The sequence below is a fragment of the Scomber scombrus genome, chromosome 2 (genome assembly GCF_963691925.1).
Source record: "Scomber scombrus chromosome 2, fScoSco1.1, whole genome shotgun sequence".
NCBI lineage: Eukaryota > Metazoa > Chordata > Actinopteri > Scombriformes > Scombridae > Scomber > Scomber scombrus.
Window position 1 is genome coordinate 2,320,668 of NC_084971.1, and position 17,460 is coordinate 2,338,127.

The 17,460-nt window shown below is 39.2% G+C and overlaps 1 protein-coding gene across 1 annotated transcript; it reads right to left on the bottom strand.

The window, feature by feature from the left end:
* Window positions 1–7,203: 7,203 nt before the first annotated feature.
* On the bottom strand, window positions 7,204–14,613 carry LOC133997618 (sterile alpha motif domain-containing protein 9-like). The gene is made up of 4 exons (XM_062437287.1): window positions 14,513–14,613; window positions 12,913–13,050; window positions 12,114–12,147; window positions 7,204–12,027 (listed from the first exon to the last, which is right to left on the bottom strand). The coding sequence occupies exons 1-4, from the start codon at window positions 14,611–14,613 to the stop codon at window positions 7,204–7,206; spliced, it is 5,097 nt and encodes a 1,698-aa protein (XP_062293271.1).
* Between the last annotated feature and the right edge of the window lie 2,847 nt (window positions 14,614–17,460).

Here is a 17,460-nt window from a genome sequence, read left to right on the forward strand (position 1 = left end):
TAATAGTCAAAATTACTTCCATCATTTCTTATCCTGCATTTATGCATTTTAGTTTTTTACACTTCATAGTTATGTCTTTTATAAAGTCTTTTTTTAACACTTTACAATATTAATAACAGTAATGCAGCTACTACCTGATCTTTTATATGTCCTGTTGGAGCTGCTGGATGCAGCCACTGACTGAATCTATGTTCCTCTTGTGTAGCTTGGCATAGCGGAGGTCCACATGTGGCCAGATGTGGTGAAACAGCTGCAGAAAGGGCTCAGCAATGCTAAGTCTGCTAAAAACAACTTAGCTCCATGCTATTGTCTCAATGGCTGCAGATTTCTGTTTGCATTTTTTCAGAGACATGTTTTAGGTCTCGTTCCCCCGTCATTGTCCACAACGTTTCGGTGCTGACACTTTGAAACAGCAAATAGATAAAGCAATAAAAGGAATAACTCACACTGCATCCAGCTAGCCAGCTCTGTTTATCATAACAGCAGCGGGAGAAACTCTCAGCTCCTCCATGACCTGCTGCTGCTTTATCCTCTTTCTCTCTTCTAGTTAAAGTCTTGTGAAATTATGTTTTTGTAGAGAAATTACAAAATAATCTTCTTTAATTTCCGCGGCTCCACTTTAACGTCATCTCCTGAGCTTACCTTCAGCAGGAGTTTGGGTGACAGCAGCTGACGGGAGGGCGTGAATCACAGTAGATTAAAAACATGAAACAACAACAATTCGCTGCCAATAAAAGTGGGCGTGTCCGGGGCGCACTGAGCTGCGCCCCGTGAGAAATGTGACGCAGGCCAATGAGAGAGCAGCCTCAGGTCATGTGCTTGTCAAAAGTTTGAGGGCTTGCACTGACTCCCATTAGGTCGGCGCCCCGCATACAGGAAATACATATAGAAATTAATAAAATACAATTTGGAATGGATTTATAATGAATGCTGACCGGTGCTGAGAGACAGGTGCATTTTACAAGCAAATACTTTTTATTTCATAATGATTTAGCATTATCTAATTAATTTATATTTAATATGTTTAAGTAGACTTTCTCTAGATTATTGGATGGGGCGGCGCCCCAGCGCCCCGCATTGACCAGCCGCCACTGCTGTCAATCCCTCTGCGACTGCTCTTCCTTTTCCACATTCAAGTCTGAGTTAAAAACTTTTTTTTTCAATTAACATTTATCTTCCTCCTCCTCTGTTTATTTTTATTTTTATCGGTTTTGTTTGATTTTTTAATCATTTTTTTTCTTTCAGTAAAATTCCTTTAGGATTGTGAAATATGCGCCATATAATTTTAACTGGGACAGTTTAGATTTTCTCAGTGTCCTCAGAAAATACAGTCGCTGCTGTGCCTTCTTCACCAGAGCAGTGGTGTTCTGAGTCCGTGTAAGGTTCTGTGAAATATGTGTTCCTAAGAATTTAAAGGAAGGCACTCTCTCCACGATGTCTCCTTTGATGTGTAACAAAGCAGGATCCTGAAACTCACTATCATCTCCTTTGTTTTGGAGATGTTTGTGGAGCACCACTCAGTCAGTCTATAGACTTCATCCCTGTAGGCTGGCTCGTCACCGTTCTGTATCAGTCCTACCACAGTGGTGTCAACTGTAAATTTAATGATGGTGTTTGTGCAGAAGGAAGACAGTAGAGGACACAGCACACAGTCCTATGTAGTGTCAGTAGTGGTCTAGTTGAAACCAATTGCAGAGACTGAATGTAAAAGCAGGGCTGAAGAAAAAGGTTTTTAATCTTGGAAGTGTGGCCAAAAACCAAAAAGCTGCTGAGCTGAGAAACAGTGAGAACAGATGACTCAACAAAGACTGAACTGAAAACTTGACTTAAACACAAACTGAATTAATCAGACAACAAGAAACAGGTGATAGATGTGAGGAGGAGCACATACACGCAGGAGGAGTGAAGGAACACACAAGAGAAACAGAGCAAACCAAAACCCAGAAAACACACCTCAATAACAGCCTAGTATAAATCAAACTGTCCCAGAACACAACACCACAAGCTAAGAATTCAAGAAGGTCCTTTACAGTCAAATAACATAACTGAGCAAAACCAAATGACCCAGAGGACTAGGCAGCATAAAACCGAAAGATCAAAACATAAAGATTCCCAAAACTATGAGATCACGACAACCTTCTCAGCCCATGTTTTACTCTCCTGCATTTATATCATGACAGTAGTCGGTCAATTTTGTTACCTTGCCCAATTTTTGCTCCTAAAATTTAGCTCATTCAACTTTTCATTCACATTAATTTATTATTATTAAACCTTTATTTAACCAGGTTACACTCTGAGATTAAATCACTTTTCCAAGACAGACCTGGACATTAGCAGCAGAACAAACAGTTCCAACACATAAAACACAACACACACACACACACACACACACACACACACACACACACACACACACACACACACACACAAAATAAACATTTAGACAATAGACATTCCAAATAAATTTTATTCAATCAAATAAAGTTCTTGGAGAATACCATTATCAGTCAAAACATTTCCAAGTTTGTATGGACTCAAGAATGCTCTGCTATTAATTCTATTATTCATTTTCATATTATGCTTACATTGTCAAAAAAGTGATAATTCTACTTTATGTTTATAATTGAGGTTGTACTAAATGGTCCTAATATTTTGTTCTCTCTGTTAACATACATGAGGGGGCAAAATATTATGAACACCAGTCAATATAATGCACCCCGTTACACCACCATCACCCACTATGACCTCAATAGTAAACATGAAACAGTTTATTCAAGAGAATTTATAGTCATGATTGCTAAGATCACTTCTAATATTCATGTGTAAACATCAGTACATTCTCCAAAAAATGAAAGTGTGGATGCCAGGCAGAGCAGGAGGTGATGTATTTATCTACATCTCACAATACCAACAAGTGTACCTGAGAGACAAAAAAGAGAACCACCGACACCTGGTGGTGAAATACCTGAATGACTACTGTATAACTGTAAAAACAAGCAAATGCCTGACAAAGTTTAAATATTTAATTATCAACATCTTGTAATGAACAGCACAAAACAATCCTGTGGCTACGGGATTGTTTAGCAGTAGTCAGTCCAAAATCCAGCCTCTGATTTAAAGCCATTTTGAAATTCCAAACACTAAGATGTCTCAAATAATAAACTACTATTTTTTAAATTTAATGTAAACTTCATAGCTGGTGATATTTAACTAATTAATATGTATGTAGATCTAAATCTTAAAATGTCCATATCGCACATGTTAAAATAACTATAATGGCTCATCCCTCCAACATAGAGCATACCTGTCAATTTTGAGCTTTGAAAATAAGAGAGATTTACCGGGATTCTGACCCAAAATAAGGGAAAATTTGCATTTCTTTACGAAGAGATGATGAAAATATTTTCATTGTTTCTTTGAGGTTTTGATCTCCGAATCATTTAAACAATCTGTAGTAGACATACAAAAACACCTTTTATGAGTTTTTTACAAACTTTATTAAATATCTCACTCTTTTTTTTACATCAGTAAACATAACAAAAATTACAATTTCAGTGCTTTGTTTTTTTGAGACATGTAAGAATTTCATTGTTTATGAGCACATAACATGAAACTTAATACAAGTGTGACAGAGGTGTGTGTGTGTCTGAGTTGAGTGAGGTGTGTGTGTCTCTGAGTTGAGTGTGTGTGTGTGTGTGTGTGTGTGTGTGTGTGTGTGTGTGTGTGTGTGTGTGTGTGTGTGTGTGTGTGTGTGTGTGTGTCTCTGAGTTGAGTGGAATGAGGTGTGTAGGGGGGCTGTGCCTCTCCTACCTCGACATCCATGACGACCACCCTGCGATTGATTCAGCCAGTCACTTCCTCTAGTTCTAATCCTGATATAATCGCAGTTTTTGAATAGCCCACGGACTCGCTGCAACCTGCTGTTATGGAGGCGACCTGCACAGATTCTGTACCTCACTGACACTTTAGTTCTACCAGGTTCCACTCTCTTTCCAATCTTAAAAAATCACAATGTACAAATACTGGATTTTTCCGGGAAATTGTTCAAATTGGATACCAATGGGTTTTTTGTTTTTTTTTATTACAGGAGAATTGGGGGGAGGGTTGACAGGTATGATTTAGAGTGCCCACAAATTCACAATTGATCATACATTCACAGGTCTTGAAATTTTACAAAGAATGTGTAAACTTGAATACATATTAATTTTTATATATATTTCCTGGAGCACAATCAAGAATACCCCACAATACGGCAATTAAATTGGATTCCTCACGAGGCTATGCGCTCAACGTCTTACAAACTGTAGATATCCATTAATTTTAAATGAGCATCACTTGATATTTCATACCAACAGTCACAAGTTTTACAAGATATTTACCTTCAAAAACAGTCCATACTGTCTCATAGGCATAGCGTGGTCATGTCACTGTAGAGTAAAGATGTAGTGTGACCCCAGCTCCCTCTCTAAACCGTTCCTCAAAATCCCTTTCCCTCACAGGAGTGTCCTCTCAATGTACACAGTGCCATCTGGTGGCGTTAACAAATAACATCACATTTTCCAACCCAGCCACATACACTCACTGGCCTCTTCATAGGTACACCTGTGCAATCTAATGCAATCCAAACAGCTCTGCTATACATTATGTATAATTACATATTATTACATTACAAATACATGACATAATAATTCTACTATATGTTTATTACTGAGGTTAAAGTGGGTGATGGTGGTGTATTAGGGTGCATTATATTGAATGGTGTCTAATATTTTGTCCACTCCATAAACCTACATAAGGGGGGCAAAATATTAGGAACATCACTCAATAACATGCAGCCCAGTACACCACCACCAGTTAGTACGACCTCAGTAATAAACATGAAGTATAATTATCAACTTTCTAACACTTCACAAATGTAGAATTTATAGCAGAGCTGTTGTATTTAGTTGAATTAGATTGCACAGATGAAGTGACTGTATACACACTACTAGAACAAAATTATTGGGACATATCTGTTATTCATTGAATTGAAGTGTTTTATTCATACCTATGGCCACAGGGGTATAAAATCAAGCACCAAGCCATGCAGTCTACATTTACAAACCTTTGTGATAGTATAGGTCGATTTGAAGAGCTCAGTGTATGTCTCTCTCTCTCTCTCTCTCTCTCTCTCTCTCTCTCTCTCTCTCTCTCTCTCTCTCTCTCTCTCTCTCTCTCTCTCTCGCTCTCTTTAAGTTAATCAATATCAGGGGTGAAATCTTAAGTCTAGGTCTTGTTGTTATTATTATTATTATTATTATTATTATTAATGATAATAATTAGTAAAGCTTGTATATTTAGGCCTAATCATTTTTAAAAAAATATTTTTTGTTTTAATATTCTATTTACATTAGAGACTATACAAACAAAAACTACATACAAAAACAACTATAATCATACCTGGTGATATATGCACAGTATTAAAATAATCTATAATGCTCTGTTCTGCAGTTCTTTATGTTTTTTATGTCATTTTGGATTTCTATAACTGATGATAACTGATGACTGATTTCATCAGTTAATGTGACTGAGGTGAGAAAGACTCAGTGCCCCCATTTTGTGTGCACGTACTGGTTATACTTATACTTGAGGCCCCAGATGTTGCAACCTGGAGGGGAAATTCATTATAGGCTAGTAAAGTGCTATCAGTGTAAAGGATCTTCTCATGCTTAAGAACACATTCAGTTTGTCATCAGTGTTACAATTTTAATCCCAGATCATAATAACAGATAATATCATCATTACATCACATACACACATGTATGATTCCGCTTTCAATATGACAGTATGCCAGCTCTCAGTAAGAACAACAAAAACAACAACAAAAAAGTAATCTGAATCATATATTAAAAATTGTTACTGACGAGATAAACATGATTTCAACCTTAACAACTCAGACCTCAGACACACATTTAGATAAAGGCACTTGTGATTGCGTGGAATGTTTTCCCATCATTGAGATCTGTTGGAGGAAATACAACCCAACATTCATAATCTTAAAAAAAATAAAGAAATAAAAAGTTGTCCTCAGTAGCAAATACAGTGCATAACAGAGTAGAATAATCTGACAGCTCTCAATCAAAATAACGACTAAAACAACAAAAAATCCAATGAAAATGAACCAGAAACATATATTCAGAAATGTTTTACTGATAAGAGATAAACATGAATTCAACCATAGTAATTAATCAATCAATCAATCAATCAATCTTTATTTATATAGCGCCCAATCTCAACAAAAGTCATCCCAAGGCACTTTACACATAGAGCAGGTCTGAACCGTACTCTTTACTAAGACTTCAGATAAACATTTAGGTTAAGGCACTTGTTATTGCGTGGTTTGGTTTTCCCATCATTGAGATCTGTTGGAGGAAATACTATACAAACATTCATAATCTTTAAAAAAAAAAAAAAAAAAGGTTGTCCTCAGTAGCAAATATGGAAGAGTCACAACTCTGACAGCTCTCAAAACAACAACAGATAATCCAATAAAAAATGAATCAGAACATTTATTTTTTATAAAAGATAAGATAAACACGAATTCAACCTTAACAACTTAGACCTCAGATACACATTTAAGTAAAAGCACTTGTGCTTGCACGGTTTGGTTTTCCCATCATTGAGATCTATTTGAGGAAAGTATTCATAATCTTTAAAAAATGCCTTCAATAACATATATAATGCGTAAAAGAGGGGAATAATCTACCAAGCATGCATTAAACAATGAAATTAATAGACTGACATAGAATCGGATCTTGGTCTTTATGAAGAAGTCTAGATGTACTTTATGGAATAAATCATAGTAATAGAGTAACTAGCTTGGATGTACACATGTTACATACAAATTATTTTCAAAGAAACTGTACATTTGATATCAAATAAACATTGTTTGTTCCTTCACTCTGTAATGATGTAGTCCTTTGAAGGACTACAGTCCAGATGCTCTTGAAGAAAAGAAGACTGGGTTACAGTCTTGCATGTTGAGCATGCTTTAATGGCCTACAAGTAAGTAATCAGTCTCAATACTGGGTGATATGCCATTCACTTCTAGATCAAAGCCAGACATAATACAACACCCAAAATATATGAATTGGTAGGGAGGTGTGCACCAGCTATATCTTTTTTTTCTTCTAAATTGTCATTTTGTTGGATGAATATATATGCTCATTGGTCATTTTCATACTTAATATCATAGGCCACAGGGCCTTCCATGGTGAATCCCAGGTAGAAGGATACTTCCTCCCTGCTGCATCCGCTTCGAATATCACCCAGGTAAACTGGGCGCACCAGCATTTTTAGGTTGCCACCATAGTTGACATAAATGTCTCCATTTTCTGATTGTCCTTTAATGCGTAACAGCTTTTCCTGGACCTCAGGCTCTTTCCATGCTGCACCACTCTGCCAGAGATAGTGCAAGTTACGTGGTTGAGTACTTTGACTTTTGCTGGAGGCTTGTTGCTTTGAAACACGGATCAAAATTTGATCAAGCCTCACTTTGGAAACTATTCGCTTCAGTCCATTGGAATTCCCAAGGAAGAAATGAGCAATAGAACTCCTTGCTGGAAACATGTGGGAGAAGCGTCGATGAAAAGATTTCTTGGCTGATGTGACATATGTGCTGATATTTTTATATGCCGCTGAGTTTTCAAGCCTTTGGTCTTTTGTAGGCCACATGAACAGCATTGAGAGGTAGTACAGCTCTGTCAAATTTGAATGTGTACCCTCGATTTGCAGTGCCTCATTGAGAAGGTCAACCAATTTTTCATATTTATACAGCAGTTTGGAGGATGGCTTGATGCTGTGTAGAACTATGTTTGCCAGGATGAAGTTAACTGTATCTGACACATATCTACTTGATGACTTGTCAAAGATGAACTGCCATTTTTTCACAACGTGCTCCATTTCCATACCGTGGACTTCTGAAGACAGGCACTGCAGAAGTCCAGCAAACGTGTCTGCTCGCTTCATTTCCAGATACTGCCTCTGATCCTCAATTTCCTGTCGGAGACTCAGATTGGGTTTACTTACTTTTTCAGATGCTTTTTCTTGTTCTGAAATGCTAAATATTTTCAGGTATTTTTTGAAGTACTGAGAAAGTTTTTGTTTGTTTCTTTCATCTGCAGTTACCCTTTCCTGTGGCACAGACCTAGGTCTGAGGTATGTGAAATAGTTCTCAAAGAAACTGAAAATTTCCTTCAGTCTTGTCTTCAGAGAGACTAGAAATGTCTCATGGTGTGCGAGGACAGCCACAAACTGGTTGATGTTTGTGTTGCTGTGATCATATAAATTGCTCACTGGGTGGTGACCTTTGAGAAATTGTAACATTTTATCTCTTTGGTGTTGGTCATGAACAGTGAAAAGAGGAAGCTCTTTAATGATATCAAGAAGGATCATTATGACTTCAGTCTCTCCAACATAGCCTGATGTGTTGTAGGACTTTGGTCTGTTTTTGTTATGTAGCTCAAATGGATCAACTTGTTCATCTTTCTTGGCAAGTTCCTGTGAATCCTGGAATGCCATTACAGCTTTGGATCCTAAGGTTAGGCATTTTTCAAGTAATTCAGGAGTGAAATCCTTTGAATCTTCAATTTCCTTTTTGAGCTGGCTTTTGTACACTTGTCCAACTGTATCTGAAATATAAGAATTAGATCTTTTCCCTTGTGCATCCAAAGCCCACTTGAGGGCAGATTCAAAGTCTTTCTCTGTCAAGCAGAAATGTCTTGCTAGTGCTTGTGGCAGTGTTGCACTTCTGTCGAATCTCTCAGTGGCTCTTTTCAAGAGATCTGCAATTTTGTCTAGTCCTTCCTTACCTATTTCTTCAATCAGAGGAGAAAAGAATGAGTCTGTGTCATCCCCTTGATCTTTTCGGTGACGTTTCACAAGCATGCTGTGGATGTTGTGCACCAGGAAATCCTTTCCCATGCATGACTTGTAGACTTTGTCATATAACAAAAGGTCAGTAGTTATCTCAGCCAGAGAAAGTTTGTGTTTCTGGGAAATGACTTGAAGACAGTTACTAGCAATCATTTGGTGTAAGAATCGTACTGCCTGATAGGTACCATGCTCTTCAACAGTGAAGGTGATCAGCAATGTGGAGTAGGGATTCATTTTATCATCAAGAGTTTCTTGCTTCCACAGAGGATTTCTTATTCCCACTAACTCCTCACACAGAGAGAGTGACATGTAGGATCCATTGACATATGTGTTTAGCAAAGCTAGGAAGGAGAAAAGCCTACCCTGTTGGGTGGTGGTGTCAAGATCTTTCAGAGTGTTGGTCACCAGATTAGTGATGTAATCCTCACTGAAATTATTAGTCATGATCATGAAGGCATAGAAAGTCTCAGGCTTTTCATGAAAATCCTTGAGTTGTCGAAGTTTCTCAGAAAACAAATTCTGCTCTTTGCCTGACAGCTTGTTGGTGATGAACACATTTGTAATGCGGCTGCCTGTTGAGTTCTCAACAGGGAACTGGGTTCTCTCACAATTCAGTATTATTACCATGAGATTGTTCCGTTCCCTGGCCCCATTCAGAATGCACTGCTTTAGGTGTTCTACATCATCCCAGTTGTCCACCAAAAGGAGAACAGGTGTATAGCCTGGCTGCTCCTGTTTCCCATAAGTCAACAGTGTCATGACTTGGGCTGCTATTTCAGGATTTGTTGCCATGGTGTTTTTTACAACGGCACATCTGAATTTACTTCTCAGGTCCCAAAGAACATGTTTTGCTAGAGTTGTTCCCCCACATCCTGGATGATGAAGGAGATTGATCATAACACAAGGATATGGGTGGCCTTCCACAGGCGTGATCAAGTCATACAACTCTTTGTATTTGTCTCGTTTGATGAATGGCAGGCAGCCTGGCGTCTCAGAGAGGTAAAAGTTCCACCATGAGACTTGCCCTCCTCTGTAAAAATTCTCCTCTGTTTTCAACTTGAACTCCTGGAAGGACTCCTTTGTTTCAATTTCTGTGTTCTCACATTCATTTTCACATAAGATGTCCAAAACAGTCATCAGCTCCTCATCTTTTTTTGTTAGGAGGACCGAGCTTGAGCCTGTGGATGGCAGATATCTCTGAGAAGATCGTGTTTGAGGTTCTTTAAGCATTTTGATGGTGCTAGATATTTCATTTAGACTCAGTTCATAGATGCATTTACTGGTGATGTCTTCCTTACAGCGATATTCTATCAGCGGCTTCCACTGGTTGAACACAGTGGAGTCTTTGCATATGCACAACATATTGTCAACCCCTTCCAGTGTACGATACATTGCACAGAAGGCCTCCAAAATAGGACTTGAAATGTCAGCAACAACTGAGTGAAGAATGAAGACCACTAGGAGTCCATCTTTGGAGAGCAAATCTGGGTTGCAGAGAAACGAAATCATGGTATTGATATCACCAGAGCGTTTCTTGAGCCATTCACTAGTTGTTAGTGGTTTGTCTGTCTCACCCTCCTCATTCATCCGTCCGTTGCAGAAAATCCAACTTGTTTGCTTAAACAAGTTCAGCTTTCCAATAACTGCAGTTACATTGTCCTGAGTGGTGTACATGCGTGGGTAGTGTAGATTGGCTATGCGATCTCTTCTGTAAAAACTGCATGTTCCATTCACATCAGACTCTGGGTCAAATTCAAGGACAGCAAACAACTTCATCTCTTTCAGAAAATCTAAGTGCTCAAGTTGGCTTGAGTGACATTTGTCAGTGACAACGATGACTTGAATGTAATTCTCGAATGCATCTCTTCCACGAGTGATCAGTTGTTTGAGTCTGTGGCCCTGATGGCCTCGGGAGGGCTGTGTTTCTGGCTTTTCTTCAGCTGACTTGCGTGCTGATGCCCAGCATTTGACTTTATGAATCAAATCTTTCATCTGCTCTTGGACTATTCGAGGATTTGGATCTGCTAAAATATTGATGGACCTCGGACCATCCCGGACAAAGAGACATTCAGTTTTGGATTGTTGCGTCTTTTCTGTTGATGCAATACTCAAGAGAGTATAAAAAAGATTCTCTTGTGTCTCGGAATATGTTGGAACAACATCGACCTCAATCACCCATTTGTCTGAAGTTGTTCCATCTTGATTGTGAACCTGAATGAATTTAGGAGGCCTTATGCACATTCTGGCAGCATTTATGTGTTGTTCTTCAAAATATTCACTCAGACATGATTCAAATGCCTCATTGTATTTACTGAAGGAGGTGATATTGTGCCCAACTACATGACCATATCCCTGACCTGGCTGGGTTTTCACTCCAAAATGAATAGTTCCGTTAGTTCGTGAGTTCATGCAGCTTGCTGAAAAACTAAATACTTCCTTCGTGAATTCATAAAGGATTTCTTTTTCACTGGCCTCATTTGCACTAGGCAGGAGCTGGTACTCATGGACAGGGTCAAGAAGATTACTTGGACCTGCTACAGCAGGAAAAATGTCATTTTGTGCATAAAAGATGGAGGTGTTGCTTTTGTCAAAGGGCTGAATCTGACATATTGGCTCCTTTAGCTGCAGAAATATTGCATTGTCAGTAAGTTCTGCTGTATATATCTGCTTGTCATCTGCTGTTGTCTGATCTATTGCAGATCGTATTCTGCTTCTTACCTTCTCTAGCATCAGCACTGTGGAGCTTACACTTTGAATTCCTGAATCTGATGACATTGTATCATCTTCCACTGATTCATCCATATTTCCTGATACATCGTGCATCTTTACATCTTTACTTTTCCATTGTTCGCCTTCTCTGGATTCATTATAACTCTTTTGTATCCTCACACTTGCCTTAAACTTCTCAACCTGCCGCATGATTTGTATTGCTGGTGCTCGGGGAACACCTAATTCTAACAGGTCTTGTTTCTCATAAGAGAGCAAGCAAGCCCCTGACAACTCTTGGTCATAGAGATTCTGTGCAGTTTGCGGTGATACTCTGAGTGTAACAATCAGCCATTCTTTCACGTGTTCTTTAGTCCAGTCCTCCATCAGTGGTGGAAGTGGGCGGTCCTGTGCACCAAGAAGATAAGATTTTTTTTTTTAAATGATGAATTTGAAAGCAAACAGGTTTTCAAAACCGAAGGTACTATACATACCGGTTTTGCCAGTGGCTCATCTGGTGGCACATTTCTGTAAACAGACAACAAGGAACACACTTAATTATAGCAAAAATATTCTGTATGATTACTCCAACTGAGTTTTTATCCAACATTTCATGAAGTGATTTTAACTCCACCCGTGACAGCAAATATGGTAAAAGGCATTGTGTCCACATTATGCCTTATTAAGACCAAAATTTGGTCCAACTGTGTGACAATCAATCAGCATACATGCATGTAAAGTCAATGGTATGTTTCTGTGCTTTCAGATATTGAAACAGATTGTGAAACTTGTGTACATACTTTATTTTTTTGTCTCATCTTAATTTAGACAGAGACACTTGAATGGACCATTTATAGCAAATTGTTACACAGATTCAGTAGAGAAGGCTTTAATCTGATTTTAACTCTCAAAAAATCTCAGCAGCATTGCTGAAAGAGATAATCACCCTAATACATTTACATGAACACAATATTAAGTTAAATCAACAAAATGAAATACCACTTAAGGGGTTGGGAGTCGGGGGTAGATGGACCTGTGGCATTGATATTAGTATAATTAACAAGTAAATAATGGTAGTGTCAGGTCAGCACTGTACACCTGCATGACTGGATGATACTTGCCACACAGTTTATGAATGAGCCAATGTTTGAGAAGCATTTTTTTAAAACTGCTTATGCCAGTCAGTCATATGCCAGTTCACTTTCAGTGCTTTGACTGAACTAACATTTTAGTTTAACTCTAACATTGTTACATTACTACAACATAAAGTGAGAGACAGACAAAAAGTCTTGCCTGTCTTCTGTATTTCCAGAGTTAAAATCTGGTGGTGGAGTCCGTGATCTTGCACTCTTCAGAGACATACAAGTTGGTGATGTAACTCTCTCCTTGCAGTTTGCATCCATCCTGTCTGTCTCAGCAGATGTAGGATTCCTAGAAGTGACATATGCCGTATTATGAAAGGTGCGAGGCGAGTTTTGGTATTGCACTGCATGTAAGTTTCATGTATTTAGGTCATGTTTTTGTTTTTTTCCCATTATTCAGTTCTGCATTTTCTGTTTTACTTGCTGTTTTACTTTTCTACTTACTTTGGTGACTAACTCCACAAGGAAGTGGGCAGATACCTGTACACTTCCGTGACTTGGGTGTCTCCCTCTCATGTCACCGTAATTATCCCATAACGTAATTCACCTGTGTCTTATTATCATCCTTCTTCTTGAGTATTTAGTGTGTGTGCTCCCTGCTTCCTGTGCCAGTTCATTTTAGCCTTTTGTTGCAAGCATTCCAGCCTTTGTATTCCTAGTGATAGTGTCCTCGCCTGTACTATTCAGCAGAATTTGGGGTTAGCAAGGTAAATTCAGGTTTAACCCTTTTCAGTCCTACAAAGGTCTGGTTAAATTCTTACTGGGTACATCACCATGGTAACTAATGTTGAACAGCAAATCAGTTTTGGAGCAGGTTGACTTCAGAGGATCGGATCATAACCTGTCAACACTCAGACCACTGACCAATCAAAACATTGGATAAAAAGTGTCATAATTCCTTCAGGATCCTGACGTGGACAAATCTCCTGACTTTAAAATAAAGTGACAAGTAAAAAAGAGAAATATATATATATGTGTGTGTGTGTGTGTGTGTGTGTGTGTGTGTGTGTGTGTGTGTGTGTGTGTGTGTGTGTGTGTGTATATGTTTTTGGGGTTTTTCTTCATAGGTTAGTAGAAACCTTTCATTGTTCAAGGCTTCCTATATCCACTTTGGTGCTTATAACAAACAGAGAGATCAACAGAGCTCCAAACAGAGATTTTATCCCTGGAGTGACAGCTGACAGTGTGGATGATTTTACGCTCTGACTCCATCACTGCAGCTCAGAATAACATGAGACAACTGTGTGATGATAATTGATGTTAGCTAGAAATAGAAACAAAAAAAATTCTTGTAGCAGAAAAATAATGAACGGCCTGTTAATTGGCTCAAATTAGGCATTTGCGTCAGACAGACCTCGTCGGTCATTAACTATCACTCTCAGTCAATTTACTTTTCACTTCACTGAATATGACTTTTGGCTGCCTAAAACAGATGTTCCCCACATGTTCAAGCTGCAACAAATTCATACATAAAACATTTGTACACACAATTTAAGTGCACATTTATGTGTATGCACTGTTTGTGAATGAGGCCCATTGTCCAAAAGAGAGATTGTAGGAAAGCCACCTTAACTAATAGCCTAATAACATGATATCTCTATGTATTATTCCCCTGTTAGAAAGGATTTCTTTAATTATACACTTAAATGATAATAACTACAAAAGTTCTCTAATCATGAGGTAGCACGTGGCTGGGCTCATTGTCTTACCTACAGAGTTGCACCTGGTTTAATGTAAGGTGGTAAACATACCTGTTTTTGTTACTGAAATATGGAGGATCCTCTTTTGAAGCATGACTGGTCATAGAAACACAGCTTGATGAACTGCCTTTTTTCCTCTGCTTTGGATCCATGATCTGTCATGAGGTTTAGGACCGGCCTCCTTTACCTTTTCATGATGCCCTGCAGTGCAGAGGGACAATTATGTTAAAGTCAATACTGGACACACACATTCATCTCTACTGCTCAAAGAGGACCTATTATGCTCATTTTCAGCTCCATATTTTTATATTTGGACTCTAGAGTACCTTTGCATGATAGTTCAAAAAACTCTTTATTTATCTTATACTGGCCTTTAATGTCGCCCTTCAGCCTCTGTCTAACAGTCAGCCTTGGCTCCTCTCTTTTAGGTTCCCCACCCAATAAGTAAACTCTGTTCTGATTGGCCAGCTTTGCAGAAGCCTGCTGAGGAAGTAATACCAGACTTATGTTAAGTTACTGCCATGGATGTATTATAAGAGCTGGATAGGATGCCATCACTTAGCCTGTCTGCCAACTTTTGCTAGTGGCTGCTAGCTAAACAATCCCCATGTGGCCCAAAAAGCATTTTCCCCATAGACCACCATGGTAAAGAGGGGTCTGTAAAACTTTTGACAGGGCACCTCAAGCTGCAGACAAGGTCAATTATGATTCTCTATTATCCAAAGTGTTTTTTTATTTGTAAAAATTTCCTTGAGCCCATGTAATGGCAGATTCGAGACAACAACGACCACAAAGGTCAACACATGCATCAGTGTGAACATGTACAGGCTGTTGCCACATGTCCACAGCCTTAAAAGGATGTTTCGAAAACAGTATTGTGAAACAGTCTTATTTTAGAAGCAACCAAATCTGGTGGACGTGCCGGTCACTTCGACCTGGCACACACCACCAGAACGCCTACGTGCCAAACCAGTGTATAAGTAGTCTAGAAGATGGGCAGAGCGTCAGCTGTTTACGATAGTCTCTGTTGATGAATGCTGTGTTTTACCGCTTCTTCAATAAATCCCAGGTGGCTGACCTACTACATCTGTTCTCAGACTCTTACTTTAAAAGATTAGTAAAGTATAGTTATCAAGGAATTATCTTACATATTGGCGTCACGAACAGGATACGAACCTGTGCGGGGAAACCCCATTGGATTTCGACTATGTAGTGGCAGATTCGAGACAACAACGACCACAAAGGTCAACACATGCATCAGTGTGAACATGTACAGGCTGTTGCCACATGTCCACAGCCTTAAAAGGATGTTTCGAAAACAGTATTGTGAAACAGTCTTATTTAAGAAGCAACCAAATCTGGTGGACGTGCCGGTCACTTCGACCTGGCACACGCCACCAGAACGCCTACGTGCCAAACCAAAGATAGCCAACCAGGGTCAGGAACAACCTAAGGGGTGTAAAGAGACAAGTGTTGAGACTACTGAGACAAGTCCCACTCAGACAGAAAATACTCAGAAAGAACAGAAAGAAAGCAGGTATCCTACCAGACAAAGGAAGGCTCCAGGCCACTTAAAGGAGTACCAGTGTAAAGCTGAGTGTAACAATGATGAGAGTGAAAATGTTGATTATTTCTACAGAGTGACTTATGGTGTACCAAAAACACCATAGAGAGGCTATGGACTCTAAGAAGTCAAAAATGTGGGCTGACGCGATGGAAGAGGAGATGAACTCTTTAACAGAGAATGAGACTTTTACTCTGACCCCACTGCCACAGGGCAAGCAAGCAGTGGGAGGTCGCTGGGTATATGCAGTAAATGAGAGCTCAGATGGATCTGAAACGTGTAAAGCCAGATATGTCGCAAAGGGTTATGGTCAAGTGGAAGGGATTGACTATAAAGAGACTTTTTCACCGACAGCCAACATGACCTCTGTCCGAGCATTGATGAAGGTGGCTGTACAAGAAGATCTCCTCCTACATCAAATGGATGTGAAGACTGCTTACCTCCATGCTCCGATGGACTGTGAGGTATACATGGAACAACCGGAAGGTTTTGAAATCAAGTCAAAAACAGGAGAACACATAGTATGTAAACTCAACAAGTCACTGTATGGTTTAAAACAGTCCGGGCACAACTGGAACATGTTACTGCATGATCACCTTACAGAAAATGGTTTTGTACAAAATGATGCTGATCATTGTGTCTACAGCAGAGAATCTGAGAAGGAGAAAGTGATTCTGTTAGTATGGGTAGATGACTTACTCATAGCAGCAAGTAACAACACCTCACTCAGTGATGTAAAAGAGATGTTGAAGAGAAGGTTTAAGATGAAAGATATGGGTCCACTTAAACACTTCCTGGGTATCGATTTTAAACAGAGCGAAGGAGAGATCAAAATGACTCAAAAGAGACACATAGAGAAGATGTTGACTAGGTTTGGAATGTCTGAATGCAAACCAAGATCAACCCCATGTGAGCAAAAGTTAAACTTCGACACTGAGGGTGAAGTTATTGACTCAACAGGCTACAGGGAGATAGTAGGTAGCTTGATATACATTATGACATGTACTAGACCTGATCTGAGCTGGGTTGTGAGTAAATTATCACAATACCTAGCATAACCAAAACAACAACATTGGGCTACAGCAAAACACCTACTCAGGTACTTAAAAGGTACTATAGACCAGGAACTACACTACAAGAAAAGTGAGGCAAACCTACACCTTGAGGGATATAGTGATGCTGATTGGGCAGCCGATCAAAATGACAGGAGAAGCACACTGGATACTGCTTCAGCTTAACTGAAAATGGTTCAGCTATATCTTGGAAAAGTAGGAAACAGCCTACAGTGGCACTGTCAACCTGCGAAGCTGAGTATATGGCACTAGCAGCCACTACTCAGGAGAGTATGTACCTTGTACAACTACTTAAAGGAATAGACAGCAACAACCAGCATGTACCAGTGAAGGTATACGAGGACAACCAGGGGGCGATAGCT